The following is a 16,300-nucleotide window of genomic DNA, read 5'->3' as shown; positions in this document are numbered from 1 at the left end:
GGAGACGGGAGTCGACAGAGATCCCCATTCAGACCCCGGGGGCTCCAATATATTAAAAAGGATCGAATAAACTGTTCAGGGTGGCGCATTCTCTTACCTCTTACCTCCCACTCCCGCCTTATCTTCTTCCTGTTCCTGGCGATATAGAGTCGTCAGCAATAAAAAAGAATAAAAAAAAGGGGAGAAACTGAAAAGGGACAACTAATAGAAGTGGAAAACACTAACTAAACATCACTACAACTAAAAAAGGACTACAGAAAGGAAGGTCTATACCCTACCTGACTCAAGGCTAACTAATGAAAGAGAGAAAGGACAAACAACCTCTAATCAGAGATAGGACTTTCATATCCTCTATATTCCTTCTTTAAAAGAAAGCCCCTTAGCACGAACTAACATCCATCTTAGATTATCGGTTCCCATAACAACCAGACAACCATTTTGTTTTTTTCCTCTCCTGAGCTGGCAGTTATTACCTCAACCGTCTCTATGTCCTCAGACCCTCAACCGAGCACTATGGAGGATAAATTAGAGGGGCTTATCAATAAGGCCTTGCATAACGTTATGGAGTCCCTGGATGACACAATTAATAAAAAGCTAGAAAAAATAACTATAAAAGGATGGCCATCCACAAGCTCTCAGGAGGAGCCCACTAAGACTGCGACAGCGCAGAGGAAAAGACAACTTAAAATGAACCATCCTGAAAGTACAAAAAAACAGAGGAGCTCCAACCCTACTCTCCTGACTTCACGCCTTGGCGGTGACAATGATAGTGCCTCGGGCACAACAGATGAGCAGTTCAAAGGCCCTAACCTTCCTATCCCCATCGATAGTGACGATGCTCTAGAGGATGAGATTGACCTCTCTTATTCCTCAGACTTCAATCCTGAAGAGGAAGGCGAAACCAGAGATAGTCTGGGTGAGGCTTCAGAGGCCTCAGGGTCTAAAATGGGAATCCTTGACCCCTTTGGGGAATATATGTTCGACCCCCTCCTCATCAAGCACCCTCTTTCTCCGGAATGGGTCCCGTCCCACCACATCGGAGAATATCTATCCTTCTGGCTTCGCAAAGAAATACCCAAAGAAGTCAGATCTATACTTAGATCCGAATGTCCTCGCCCTTCTCTACTGGATAAGATCACCGCGACGCCTGATCTGAACAGCAAGGTAGTGGCATTCATTGCCAAAACCGGTAGAGACCCGAGGAAAGGCCTTGACAAAGGTCTTAAGTCATGTCAAGACAGACTGCTTGACATTACGGGTCCACTCACCAAAATGTTTGAACTAGCCGAAGGAGCCTATTTGAATAATAATCCCATAGACCCAAAAGAGCTGCGCCAATGGGCGCAAAGGGCGATTTGCCTATTGGGCAATGCTAACACTGCGCTTTCCAACGAAAGACGAAAGAGTGTACTATTGAAAATCGACCCAAAGCTAGTCGAACTGGCTAATAAGGAAGGGGGAGCCTCCTCTCAGGGCCTTCTCTTCGGAGAGGAATTTATCAAAGATATGGCAAAATATGTAGGAGTCTTTAACTCCATCCAAAAGTCCCAAAAGGACATTAAAAGAGTCTTTAACAACAGAGTTTTTACCCGGGCCGGGAGGATGCGGGGTCGATTCCCCGGCCGTGGAAATTTTTCATCAAGACCCTTCGCGGGACGTGGAGGGAGATTCCCTCAATCTGGCTACACATCCCAGTCCTCCTTCTTTCCCCAGAGGCAAAGATTCCGTGGAAGAGGCTTCAGAGGGGAAAGAAAGCCCAAAGGTTTCTCAACAGGTAAGTCCTCCCAAAGACCCTTCAGATATCCCTATAAAGGTGGGTGGGAGACTAGCCCTTTTCTCTGGAAACTGGAGCATGGTGACTCAAGATCCTTGGGTATTACACACTGTCAAAGGGTTCAAGATAGATTTCATAGACTTTCCTATTCAAGAAAGGCCTCCACGGAAAATTCGATTCTCGGAGAGAGACTCCAATTTGGTTTCCCAAGAAGTAAAAGACCTTTTTGCCAAAGGTGCTATCCGGGTAGCTCAGGAGATAGGATTTGTAAGCAATGTCTTTCTAGTAGAGAAGTAGGACAAAAAGATGAGACCAGTCATAAACCTAAAAGACCTAAACCAATGGGTGCTTTACCGTCATTTCAAAATGGAAGGAATCCACCTTCTCAGAGATATCTTAAGGAAAGGGGATTGGCTTACCCGTCTAGACCTAAAGGATGCTTATTTAACCATCCCAATTTGGCCACCGCATCAGAAGTTTCTCCAATTCTTTTGGGAAGGAAATCTGTGGCAGTTTTGCAGCCTCCCCTTCGGCCTTTCATCGGCCCCTTGGTGTTTCACCAAGGTCCTTCGTCCCATAGCGGGTTGGCTGAGAAGCAAGGGAGTAAGATTGATTATATATCTGGACGACATTTTAATAATGGCTCAGTCCAGGGAAGTTGCTTCACAACATACAAACCTTGCCATAGAACTTTTAGAACACCTAGGTTTCGTTATAAACACCAAGAAATCTTTGACAACTCCATCCCAAGATACACAGTTCCTGGGGTTCTCAGTAAACACAGTCGAAGCAGTATTAAAATCACCAGGGGAAAAAGTCAGGAAACTCAGGAAGGAGTTAAGAAGAGTCCTAAAGATCCACTCCTTTCCTCTAAGGACTTTAGCAAGGATATTGGGCCTGCTGTCCTCGACTATCCAAGCCATTTACCCGGGTCCTCTATATTACCGAGCCCTCCAGAGACTCAAGGCGAAAGCCCTCGGGAGGAATACATCTTATTCCCAAATTGTTTGCCTAGACTTGGACTCAAGGAAAGAAATACTCTGGTGGTTGAGGAATGCAGAGGCCTGGAACGGCAGAGCAATCTTTGGGGAAGAACCGGACTTAGTAATAGACTCGGACGCGAGCCTACAAGGTTGGGGTGCCACATGTGGCAACTCTTCAACAGGAGGGCTTTGGACTCCAAAGGAGAAGGAACTTCACATCAACTGCCTGGAACTACTGGCAGGTTCCTTTGCAATCCAGAGTTTTACCAAGGGTCTGATGAAATGCTCTGTCATGCTTCGCATGGACAACATTTCTGCCGTGAGATACGTGAACAAGATGGGAGGTCCACATTCCAAAGGTCTCTCCGATCTGGCCAAGAATTTCTGGGCTTACTGCCTCAACAAGGGCATTTCAGTCATTGCCGAACATATTCTGGGTTTGAACAATGGGGTTGCAGACTGGTTCTGGAGGAATTTCAAAGATTCGAGCAACTGGAAACTGAGCAGGAATGTTTTTCTAACCATCCAGTCGTTATGGGGTCCCTTTGGAATAGACCTCTTTGCAGACAGAGTCGACACTCAACTCCCCAATTTTTTCAGCTGGAGGCCGGACCCGATGGCCTTGGGGATAGACGCATTCTTTCAAGACTGGCTTGGTCTGAAACCTTATGCTTTCCCGCCCTTTGCCATGCTTCCACGCTTTCTCCTTCAAATTCAGAGAAACAAAGAAATAGTGGTAGTGATAACCCCCCTCTGGAGATCCCAGGCTTGGTTCCCCATCCTGTTGGAAATGAGTGTGGACTTTCCAACTCTCATTCCTACCTTCGACGAAATAATCACAGATCCTCAGGGCGCGTGTCACCCCCTTGTTCTTCAGGGGCTCATGTCTCTGATGGCATGGAAGATTTCAGGAGACAATGGCAGCTCCCGGGACTTTCGGAGAGCGCTTTCAGACTCATGTCTGAATCCTGGGCACCTGGAACAAGGAAAGCCTATAGATTGGCTTGGCGTAAATGGGTTTGTTGGTGCCTTTGACGGAATTACGATCCCATTTCAAGTTCTCAATTTTTTGGCTGAAATCTTTGCCTCAGGTCTGGCTTATCGAACCGTCAATGTCTATAGATCGGCCATAGCAGCAGGTCACTGCTTGATAGATGGTACCTCGGTGGGTCAGAACTTGCTAACTAAAAAACTTATGAGAAGCATGCGCGTTTTAAATCCACCTTTACCCAAATATTCTAAGCTATGGGATGTAAGGGATGTCCTTAGATTAATTGCCGATTGGGGTGAGAACTCCACCCTCTCCCTTAAGAAACTATCCTATAAACTTACTGTTTTACTTTGCCTTGTTTCCTTCAGGCGTACGTCGGATGTTAGAGCCTTGGATATCTCTTCAAGGGCTTATCAACCTGAGGGAGTTTGTTTTTTCCTTAAAAGACGAACTAAAACTATGTCTTCTTCTGTCTTCTACCCCTTCTTTCCCCAGAACGAAGGTTTATGTTATGTTATGTTATGTTAACTTGAGTTTGTAGAGTGCTTAATACCGTCAGTTCTCTAAGCGCTGCGAACAAATTTACGGAAGTGCCAGGAAATGAGAGTATTGTAGCATGGGCATTAAGCCCAAGCTTCCGTGAATAAGAGGGTTTTTAGTTTTCTCCTGAAGGGCAGGAGACTACTTTCAGAGCGCAGGTCGCTTGGCAGTTTGTTCCAGATTTGAGGCATAAGAGTGGAAAAGGCTCGGCCCCCTGTTGTGGAGTAATGGAAGCGTGGGCATTTTAGTAGACCCTCCGTGGAGGACCTGAGAGTGCGACCGGGGGTATAGATTGTCACGCGGTCCTTGATATATTTGGGGGCTTGTCCAAACAAGGCCTTGTGTGTGATGCAGAGGCCTTTAAATTTGGCCCTCTGCTTGATGGGCAGCCAGTGAAGTTGTTGTAGTAAGGGGGAGGCGTGAATGTGTCTGGGTAGTTTAAAAATCAATCTGGCTGCATCGTTCATAATCACCTGCAGTCTGTGCAGTAGAGTGGAAGGAAGCCCGATATATAGTGCATTGCCATAGTCGAGCCGGGCCAAAATCAGGGCAGATACTACGGTTCTCATTGATGAAAAAGAGAGGATGGGGGAGAGTCTTCTTAATCGCCTGAGAAGGCTCACACAGGTCCCGAAGACGGAGGTGATCTGATTTGACAAGGAGAGATTCGCATCGATTTTAATTCCCAGACTTTTTACCATTGTGGCTGGTGCAGGGATTGCCCCCAGTTCATCGGGCCAGAACTGGGAGTTCCAAGGGTTGCTGTTGTTTGTGATTGCTAACACCTCAGTTTTATCGGGGTTGATCTTAAGTGTAACGCCCTGAACGTCTCAGGATCGTTTAACAGACACGACAATGAGGACGCAACCACTTGTGAAGGGTTAGTTCTTTTAATGAAGGCAAATAAAATACAAAGAACAAACAAAAGTTATAGTCACTGGAATCCTCCAGGCTAAGTACGTTACCAGCCCACAGCACGGATGGTCCTAACCGTCCTCTGCATATACGCCGATCCCGGCGTATGCCAACAGAGGGCAGAAATGAAATGGCCGACAATGCCAATCGGTAGGCTGTGAGGGGCACGAAGAGTGTTGGGGAGAATCGAGGAGTCAGGGAAACACCCAGCCGGGGTCTCTACCTGAAGGGAGCAGCTGCTCAACCTCTTCCTCAGACTGCACCGGGACGCGGAGTCACCTCCTGGTGATGCGTCACCGATACCCCAATCACAAGCAAGAAGACTGAACCGAGAGCAGCCGCTCGATCGATCCTGTGGACTTCCGAGTCTGTAACGCGGCAAACACCTCCTGGTGTGCGTTACAGCTGGCAGTCCCTGTGTCTCTGGTCGGGCTGGGAGTTACGACTCCAACCAGCAAAAGCGCCACTGCGCTTGGACTCAGCCGAGTCAAAAAGCGAAGCTCAATGGTTGACCGGTAGAGCTTCCGGGTCCTTCACAGGTGACGATGGGGCAAGACACGGCCCAGGGAGTAACGACTCGACCTACCTCCGTTCTTGCCTTACTGGAGCACCACTCCGGAACACTGCTCTTCACGAAGCAGGTACGTCGGTGTAAACACAATATCCGACAGCCTTGTACCTCCCGGTTCCTCCTTTTATAGGGCGTGTTTTCCTTGAGTTATGTAACAGCTCTCCTGTTTACATAAGGGCGTGTTTCCCTTGAGTTATGTAACAGCTCTCCTGTTTACATAAGGGCGTGTTTCCCTTGAGTTATGTAACAGCTCTCCTGTTTACATAAGGGCGTGTTTCCCTTGAGTTATGTAACAGCTCTCCTGTTTACATAAGGGCGTGTTTCCCTTGTATGACAGGAATTCTTGACATTAAGTGAGTTAGAGGTCATCCACCTGACCACAAATCTCAAGATATCTTTTACCCTATCGTGTGCTTGCGTGCTGTTGTCTATTTTGATAATGATTTGTGTGTCGTCCGCATAGTTGAAGACTTGACAGTCCAGTAGGGCGAGCTTCCTGATCAAGCGTCCCAGGTAGATGTTAAACAAGAGGGGGGATAGTGCTGACCCTTGGGGAACACCACAGGGAATGGATCCCCTCTCTGACGTCAGATCCCCCATCTGTATTTTGTGGGTACGCTCTGACAAGAATGATTCAATCCAGCGGAGGATCGACCCTCCGATGCCAGTGTCTCTAATTCTGTCCAGGAGTTGTGCATGATAGACCGTGTCGAACGCTGCCGACAGGTCAAGAAGGATTAGGACACAGGGTTTTTTGTTGTCTGCTTTGGTCCTGATTTCATCTAGAACAGACAGCATCACCAGTTCAGTGCTGTGATGAGCCCTGAAGCCGGCTTGCCTGTCCTCGAATAGGTTGTGGGACTCCATGAATTTGGAGAGGGTTTGAAGGACGTATTGCTCCAATGTTTTAGCTAAGAAGGGCAACTGAGAAATGGGTCTGAAGTTTTTCAAGTTGGAGACATCAGCCCCAGGCCTTTTAAGAAGGGGGATAACTCTAGCTTCTTTGAATTGAGGTGGGACACTTCCTGAATCCAGTGAGGAGTTCATCAGGGCCAGGATTTCATGCTCGATTGCTGGGAGTGCCAGTTTGAAAATCTTGGGAGGGCAAGGGTCTAATGGTGAGCCGGATTTTATTTTGGTCACAATGTTTCGCAGTGTCTCCAAGTCAAGGGGCTGGAAACGGGATAAAAGCTCAGCTCCTTTTCCTTTTGACTCCACCCTCATATTAATGGGGAGTTTAAAGGGGGAGTTGTTAATGTCCGTCAGGATATCTTGGACTTTATCCGAGAAGAAGGATAAAAATGTATTACATAATTCCTTGCTAGAAGGGGTGACTGGCACCTGTTTTTGACTTAGTTCATTGAGGATATTAAATGTTTCTTTTTGTTTGTTAGTGGCCGTCTGGATCTTGTTCTCGTAGTGTTTGGCCTTGTAGCTCAACAAGGTCTTTTTGTAGACGACGAGTTTTGCCTTATATTCTACATGAGCTTGTGGTTCATAGGCTTTGCGCCAGCGTCTTTCATATTGGCGAAGTGTGCTTTTCAGGACTCGAAGTTCGTTTGAAAACCAAGGGGAGCCTTTGCCCTTATTTCCCGTTTTTTTCTTTCTTATTGGGGCGAGTGTGTTTATGGCGGATATAAGATGGTTATTGATGGAATCTGTCCATTTTTCCAAATCCAATGTAGTAGGCCTCTTGACAGGGTTACTCCGAAGAGTACTCTCTAGGGTAGGACCTGAAATATTGTTCCAGCTTCTAACTACCTTCCAGGTAGGAGGTGGACTGGGGTTATGTTTGATCATGGGGAGTAGAAGGTTGATAGAGTAGTGGTCAGACCACCCGCAGGGGATGATATTTATTAAGTTCACGGAGGGGGAAGTAGTCCATGCCAGGTCAAGGGTGTGACCTTTCTCATGAGTGGGGCCTGACACCAACTGGGTGAATCCGAGGGAGGTAAGCATTGTCTCAATAAGTAGAGCCTGTGCCCCTCTGGGTATCTGATCCCAGTGGTAGTTGAAGTCACCTACTATCACCATTTGTTGGAAGCGTGAACGGAGGTTAGTAATACAATCGGTGAAGAGGTCGATAAAAGAGGGTGAGCAGCTAGGTGGACGGTAAACAGTCACAATGACTATGTTAGAGGTGCTGTTGCAGACCTTGGTGACCAGAATGTCTGCTGCCTCGAAGTTTTCCCCAGACAACTTCTCAATAATCAGGTGATTTTTAAAGATAAGGGCAACCCCACCAACACGCTTCCCTGCTGTCCTATTATGCCAAAAGGCATCATAGCCAGGAGGTAGGGATGCAATTAGCGTGGGTTCTGAGTCCTCATCGAGCCAAGTTTCGGTCAGGGCGAGGGCATCAGGGGCATCCTCTTGTAGGAGGGTGAACATTTCTGGGGCGTGTTTATGGAGTGATCTTGTATTGAGGGAGACGAGTTTCATGGGGATATGATGCTTTGAATGGGTGAGGTCCGGATTGCGAGGAGGAGGGGCGCAGTCTGTCCCCTTCACCTGTGGGTTGAGAATACCTTCTCTCTGGAGGACAAGCAAAGTTTCTGATGTTAGGGGATGTAAGTCGGCGCCTAGACTTAGAAGCTCATTGTGCGAGTATTTGTAAGCAAGGGCAGAGTTTTTGGTCCCTGGGCCCTTTCGGGCGCGGACGGGCGCAGACGGGCTTGCCTTAGGCGCGCCTTCGGCGCCAGCTGCGCGCGTCCGCTGCGCGCGTCCGCTCCAGCGTGTCTTTTTTATGCTTCTCGATGCCCCTAGGCCCCTCCCCTCAATCAGCCCTGCTGAGCAGCAGCTGAGGCCCCCGAGACTCGTGGGGAAAGCGGGGAGAAGGTAGCGGACTAATTAGCACAGGAGGGTTGCTTGTAAATTCACAACAGGTAATACAATTTTAAAAGCAATGTTTTAAAAAGCAACAGGTTAAAAGCGGGTAAAAGCAATACTAACACTGCCTGGGCTAGCGCGTTCTGCAATCGCTGCGCGTCCGCTCCAGCGCGTCTTTTTTATGCTTCTCGATGCCCCTAGGCCCCTCCCCTCAATCAGCCCTGCTGAGCAGCAGCTGAGGCCCCCGAGACTCGTGGGGAAAGCGGGGAGGAGGTAGCGGACTAATTAGCACAGGAGGTTTGCTTGTAAATTCACAACAGGTAATCCAATTTTAAAAGCAATGTTTTAAAAAGCAACGGGTTAAAAGCGGGTAAAAGCAATACTAACACTGCCTGGGCTAGCGCGTTCTGCAATCGCTGCGCGTCCGCTCCAGCGTGTATATTTTATGCTTCTCGATGCCCCCAGGCCCCTCCCCTCAATCAGCCCTGCTGAGCAGCAGCTGAGGCCCCCGAGACTCGTGGGGAAAGCGGGAGGAGGTAGCGGACTAATTAGCACAGGAGGTTTGCTTGTAAATTCACAACAGATAATACAATTTTAAAAGCAATGTTTTAAAAAGCAACAGGTTAAAAGCGGGTAAAAGCAATACTAACACTGCCTGGGCTAGCGCGTTATGTGTGGTGAAGTGTTTGTTGGAGTACGAAAAGAGAACCTTAAGTTTAAGGGGTTGTGCGGATCAATTATTGATATCTCACAGGTTTCCACATAGAGCAGTTTCCTCTCCCACACTAGCCAGATGGGTTAAGGATGTTATGAAAGAAGCTGGGATCGATATCTCTGTTTTTGGTGCTCACTCCCTTAGAGGAGCCTCAGCTTCAAAAGCTTTTATCTTGGGTGGTGGCCTTCAAGATATCCTTAAGGCTGCCGATTGGTCAAATGAATGCATTTTCAAAAGATGTTACTTTAAACCTGTTTCAAATGTTATTGATAATGTTTTGAACTCACTTTGAACTTGCATAATATTGGCCTCCGTGTCATGCCATAAAATTTAGATTTTTCACAGCCTGCTGGGCAGAAAATCTGGATTTTATTAAAGACACGGAGGCTAAGATTATCCCTCCTCTACTGTTCCCTCCATGGGAATATAATATATTTGTTTCTGTCTTTTCAGATTAGAATGTTCCAGAGAACTTCCGGTTGACTGCATTAAAGTTACTTCAAGGAGTTTATAAAGATTTTCTTGGTCGAAGCTATCTTGTTCGCCGCACAAAGAAGGGAGATGTCTACGTTGTCATGGATTATATATCCTATTGGAATGTTTTTGAAGTTCTAGATCTCTTCATTGTTGCTGCTGTGAGCTGCGCAATAAAGGAGATTTGCATAATCTTAGCCTCCGTGTCTTTAATAAAATCCAGATTTTCTGCCCAGCAGGCTGTGAAAAATCTAAATTACCCTTCCACTTCTTCTTCACCTTGCCTCCTACTTGTTAGATTTCACAAATAGACCCATTACTTTATTTGACTTGTAGTTTGCCAAGGGTTTGGGGCTCCCAGGATAGGTAATTGATTTTATTTGTTTTTTTAAATTCGCATCTTCACTGTATTGTTGATGTTTTATTTTTTGTATAAGAATTCCTGTTTAGCTCTTCATGAGATATTCGGCAGGGGTCACACAAAATTAAATGTAATAAAATAAAAATACCAGAAAACATGAAATTGGAACAGAGTATCTAAGGTGCACCCCAGGAGCTGCTCCAGGGACAGGATAACTGACATGAGACCACCATTGTGTGCTGTATGCAAGAACCTTGAAGGACATAAAAGACATTCACCACCCAGTTACCATGAATACAGACATAGACCCAAACATGCAACACATAAAGATGTTACATAAAGGAACTCATTTACGAGGTGCTTCGCAGACTTTAGGGGACTGTAGACCTTTTTTCTCACTAGTGGTGCAGACAAATTGTTTTTTGCTCTTAACTATCAATTTAAATTCGACTGAATATCAGTATCCATTAGGGTTGGACTGGTCTATAGGACAATCAGGCAGTGCCTAAGGGGCTGGTCTGATAAGATAGGTCGTTGGACTTTTGTTTTAAGTTTATGGGCCTCTTTTATGGTCTGGTGGGCAGCTTTTTACTATTAAATTCATTGATATTACCACAAACATTGCTTGTAGCAAACACAAATGCATTCATATGTTACAAAACACATATCGTGTCTCCAAAAGTTCAAAATGACCCTATTTGCTGATGTGGGCCACTTTTGTAGCTGTCTGATGCACTAATAGGGGCCACTTTTATTTTGGTGACCTGGCCTATTTTCTGTGCCAGTCGGACCCTGGTCTTTATATAATGTGATTGGCGAGTGCCGTAGTCATCCTAATCTGTGGTTACTGGTACAGTTGGGACCCTCCTCCTTGCAGGTAGAGCCTGTTGCTCTGTTGGGAAATGTGCGTCAAGGAAAACATGAAGCACTCCTAGTGGGCTCACTGATGGTCAATATAAATGAGAGACCACAAAAAGCTGAAAAGTGCCATGATGGAGCCTAAATGATGCTGCTCCAATTATATCCCGTCTGATTCCCAGACTCATTCTGGAGTGTGCCATTCAATGACCTTCCGATGATGTGGCAACATCAGTATGATTTCAACAGATGGAGGTTTCAGGGTCCTTTAATAATCCTATTTCTATTTAGGTCAAGTGGTTAGATACATTTTCTGTAGTGCCTAAAATTTAGGTTTCTTGTTCTGCAGGTACGGCTCACCGTCTGCAGCTAAGCGGGCTTTTAGTGGGAGTTGCTGCTGTGTGACCTCAGAAAACCTAGATAATATTAATGGAATATGCAAGTAACAGCAGAGGCTAGCTGCCTGCGTTTTTATCCAAATTGTCAACTGCGATGATTTGGAGAACAAACAAAGGTTGCTTCTCTGTTGTTTGCCTAGTTCATCTAATGATTTTGCTACAGACTTTCAGTTGGAAAACTTAGATTGAAACAGAAGGGTGCAATAGACAACAGCTCCATCGAAATGCAGATTTTTAACTTTGTACCACTATGAGGAGTCAGGGCTCTCAGGTGACAAGACAACAGACATGCACACAGAGCGGTGAGGCGTCTCGGGAAGGTCGTGTATCACATGTGTATTTTAGGGCAGACTGAGGCCCGTTTATGCAAATAAATCTTAAATGAGCCCCAACCCCACAAAGTCCACAAGTCCCTAAAGACAGCTGGGCCTGACACAAAACCAAGCCATCTTACTGTGATACTAGTCCCTTGCAGCTCGCATTTGTAAACGTGTCACTGAGGCCACTGGCAGCTCTCTCTCTCTCTAAATCTGTCCCATCATTCAGTCTCTATCTCGCTCCTCTTCACTTGCTGAAAATCGTCACTTTAAGAAACGGGTGTTACTCTCTTTCTCCTGTCCGTTCCTTCATTTGTTCCCCTGAGAAATGGACCCCCCCCCAAAAAAACAAGCATTTGTAATGCAATAGGTCTCGCATTTGCGAGAGATTGAGCTATTGGCATTGTAAATGACAATGCCTTTTGTCTATGTGTTTTGAGAACCTGCAAGCAGTGCATAAACATGCACTTTGCACTTATAGCCCTTGCTTACGAGAAGCACGGCTGGCAGTAAAAGAGGCACAGTTACTGCCAGCCTTGCTTCTTGTAAGCAACAACTATAAGTACAAAGTGCGTGTTTACACACCGCTTGCAGGTTTTCAAAACATATAAATAATAGGCATTGTTATTTACAATGCCAATAGATTAAACTCTCGCAAATGCGAGACCTATTGCATTGCAAATGCTTGTCTTTATCACATATGACAGTGCCTTCCAATACGTGCTTTAGGGCGTTTACTGTACAAAAACAATGTCATGTGGTAAACGCTTCTTAGAGGAAGAGCCACTGCTAGCACAAACACTAAATTTACACACATCAAACCCAAATAGAATCATTTACATGCCACTCCCTCATTAATCCCAGTTCACAAACCCAACAGAAATAACACCTCGTGTGTAACAATGCGCATTCTGCAATATGTCAAAACATAGGCATCACAAACATTATCCCGACACAAGTCAATGTATCTCAAAGCTGTAAAAGTGTTCACCATTGCCGCAACATACAGCTTAGAGCACCACAGATTACACCCACAAGATTAGTGGCTCTGGCAGTTTTACACCAATCATCCTGCCCCTACACACACGCAGAACACAACCCCTTCCTTTATCTTGAAAGAGCACTTCCCTCTCTCAGCTACATGCACAACCCTCCACTTGCCCCCCAATCCCCATCCCAATCAACAAAACCTTAAATCAGGAAATAAAGCCTTATCACAACGTTATCACTCAACCACTCTAACATCATCTTCCACAATCTGGTAAAACGTCTCTACCAAGCTCGTTGGTAAAGAAAAATCCCTCACACCTCTTGAATACCATAATTATGAAACAAAACAAAAAAAGTGCCTACTAAATTCAAAGGTAACACACTTGACAATGTCTTTACCATCATGAATACAATTAAAACTGGCACTATTTGACCCTGGAGTAAGATGAGCATGCTGTATTGTCGATTTTAATCCACCAGAGACAGCCCAAATGAATCAAACATTAGTATCACTCATTCAAGGCACCCAAGCATTTGAAAGAAATTATGCTGCCACAGCACAATCTGTTCCAACCAAGCATAACGCCACCCAACATTTATACTTGTGCTCCCATGAAACTGTACAGACTCAAGCAAAAGCCTCTACTCTCTGGTAAAGCCAGGAACCCACTGGCAGCAAGCTCTCTGCCATGGTCAAGATGACCTATTATTATTTAGCCATCAAGAATCCATCCAGCAGAAGCACAGCCCACTTCGAAGCTGTCAAACACTTCCTTTTCTCAACACTGCACCACACACAATAGCAGATTTAGGGCCTCATGTAGGTAACGGCCCAATTTCGGTAAATATTCCGTTACCGACCGGTATTCAGACAAGTGAGATGTAGGAGACCAAAAACCACTTTTCGGTAAATATGAGGCGGTAAATACCGATTCATATTCACCGAATACATAATTAACGAATCGGTAAATATGAAGTGGTAAATATGAAGTGGTAAAAAGTTAAAATGACATGTAGGAGCACTCGGTAATTAAGAAATCCAAGAAAATCGGTAAATAAGAGTCGGTAATTAACACGGATTGAAAGCAGGTGGTAACCAACAACAGTGCAGCTAAGCAATCCCAAAATGCAACAGCGTGGACACCCTGGCAGCTATGTACGTCATTGCAATGCGCCTACGTCTACAGGCAGCAGGACTGAGGGTTTGGCGACGGAAGGAACGCATCCACAGACAGCGCATCACACTATTCCAGCTGACTGATGCAGAGATACATGAGAGGTACAGGCTACACCCCGATGCCATCATGGACTCAATCAGGGACCCGCACCCACTCCTGGACCAGCCAATGAGAAGGGCGCACGCCATACCCCCACATGTGCAGGTGCTCTGCAGCCCACATCTGCTGGCATCCGGCATTTCTCAGGTGGTGACAGCTGCGGTGGGTGGTGTATCCCAGAGTTGCCTGTCCCGTTCCTTCAGGAATTACTTCCCCCATTATATTGGCTGCATTGATGGGACACACATCCCACTCTGTCCACCAGCTGACACAGAGCACATCTACAGGATCAGGAAGTCCACCCACTCCATCAATGTGCATACCGAATGGAATGATATTGTGAATGGTCCCGTGGGTGGCAGAACCAAAAGGTGCGCGTATGCTATTTACAACGAGGTCTGCAAGTTGTCGCACAGTGAGGCGGCTTCCAGACTGAGAGCTATTGACCAAGCAAACATGGAGAAGGCCTAAGCCGATATAGATATTAGCTCTAGCACTCTCACTTCTAGGATTCATACATGAGACAATAGGCACATGCAAGTACACGGCGCATGCAATGTACAAGCCCCGATTTTGGCGTGCGTCCTACGAGGTATCCCAGTGCCTGTGATTACACCTTCTTTCACTGTGCTTGCAAACGGTATTCATTTAATAATGATTGATGAAGTTTGCTGCGGGATGTGAGTGGTAATCCCGTACATAACTGTCTCGCATGAAGTTGTCTGCTGCAATACTGTTCTTTTTCCACCCCCGCATGGGCGGCGGGATGTTTCCATCTGGCCTTCGATTCCAACCTTGAAAGCAGAGTCCAACAAGTTGAGCAGAATAGAGCGCCATTGTCCCACAAAGAGGTGCCTTTGACTTCCTCTCGTTAAAATATTTGTCCTTCACGTTGCTACTACGCGCACTGAGGAACAGGCGCCTCTGAATACTGACCTCCCCCTGCATTTCGGCTCTTTGATCCAAAGTATTATCAATGCCTCGTCCACGACCGGCCTGGCTCAATTTTTTCTAACATGTGGGGCTCGGGTCTCGTGACCTCTTTCCAAACAATTTGTGGTGTAATTCCGGCATTTGTTCATTCACTGTTCTCGAGCATCTTTGGAGGTGTTCCGCTGCTTCTGGCGCTGGTGGCAGGTGTGCTGCTTTTACTTTTCATACTACGGAATGGCTGCTCCTTCTGTGCCACACGAGCACCTGTCCCGTCTGCATCTTCTTCGTGATAGGATGCTTGACTTCTATGGTACTTTGCCATTGGCGACTTTGAGCCTGGCTTATGGATTATCCTTCAGGTATTCCTACTTCACCTGCGTACAACCTGTATTACACTGCCTGGATTGTCCCTTTGAATGGCCTGTGGATTTGTGCTTGACCAACATGGTGTCTCCGGTGCCGGATTTCGATCGACTGATGAGGCCCTTAGTGTCTCACGAGTTGTCCTGTTCTGGTGTCCGGATCATGGCGTGTGGAGCGGCGCATGGTATCCTGGGTAATTGGGACATCTCAGCGGCAGCCTACGACTTCTTGTCCATGAGCTATTTGGAGGAACATTCCGGGTGCCCTCTGATTGTGCTAGAGGCTCCGTTGGTTGGAGAACACGTATGTTCCTTTTCTTTACTCAATTGGATGGCTGAGACTTTTAGTGGCCCTGAAAACGATTGCTTGTTGGAAGCCGTGGCCACATATGCTGCCTATACATTCATGGATTAACTGGATTGTCCTCCATTGCGCCTGTGCTACTGGACAGCACCCTGGCGCAACATTTATTTCTTTTAGTTCTCGTTTTTCTCTTCCTGATGGTCTGCTTGAGTTTTTTACTATACTTGCATTGTGTTTTTGGAATTGTATGCTGCAATTAATTGGACTGTAGGACTTTGGCGCTGCATTGGTTACGCCCTGTTCTGCTCTGACGAAACTGAACTCTGCGTTCTCTCTTTTCTTGCCTATTACATATTGCTTCGCTCAAGGGGGCGTGTAGTGAGTTCTCCCTGAATACGTACATGCATTGTTCAGTTGGCATTACCACGTTGAAGTTATGTAGCCATGTTTGTGTCTTTGCACACGACACTGCGTTTACATGTTCTTTCTTGAATAAACTGCTGACTCGAGACTTCCTTCAGACGAGTGCATTCTGTTGTTCCCATCCCAAGCTCTGCGCAGCGACCTTGGTCTGTACATGCTGTGACACACAGTCTGGAATTTTACACAATGCATGTTTTCCACTCTAGGTTGTTCGACCCACGATTTAGCCATGGCACACGCGCAGCTGCACATACCTGACAGTTGGTGCTTTTCATATCTCAGACG

The 16,300-nt window shown here is 46.3% G+C and overlaps 1 protein-coding gene across 1 annotated transcript; it reads left to right on the top strand.

Moving 5' to 3' along the window:
- Positions 1-486: 486 nt before the first annotated feature.
- Positions 487-2,071, top strand: LOC146772480 (uncharacterized). Its single transcript, XM_085637000.1, has 2 exons — positions 487-1,774; positions 1,893-2,071. The coding sequence occupies exons 1-2, from the start codon at positions 487-489 to the stop codon at positions 2,069-2,071; spliced, it is 1,467 nt and encodes a 488-aa protein (XP_085493126.1).
- Positions 2,072-16,300: the final 14,229 nt, after the last annotated feature.

The sequence above is a fragment of the Triturus cristatus genome, chromosome 12, assembly GCF_964204655.1.
Source record: "Triturus cristatus chromosome 12, aTriCri1.1, whole genome shotgun sequence".
NCBI classification, from domain to species: Eukaryota; Metazoa; Chordata; class Amphibia; order Caudata; family Salamandridae; genus Triturus; species Triturus cristatus.
Note: the sequence above shows the minus strand (reverse complement) of the source record. Positions and strands in the feature narration are given on the sequence as shown.

Bases quoted from the DNA above. Each gene is read 5' to 3' on its own strand.
- LOC146772480 (XM_085637000.1), top strand. From the start codon at position 487: ATGTCCTCAGACCCTCAACCGAGCACTATGGAGGATAAATTAGAGGGG. The intron at 1,775-1,892 runs GTAAGTCCTCCC...ACACTGTCAAAG, and splicing joins GCCCAAAGGTTTCTCAACAG to GGTTCAAGATAGATTTCATA.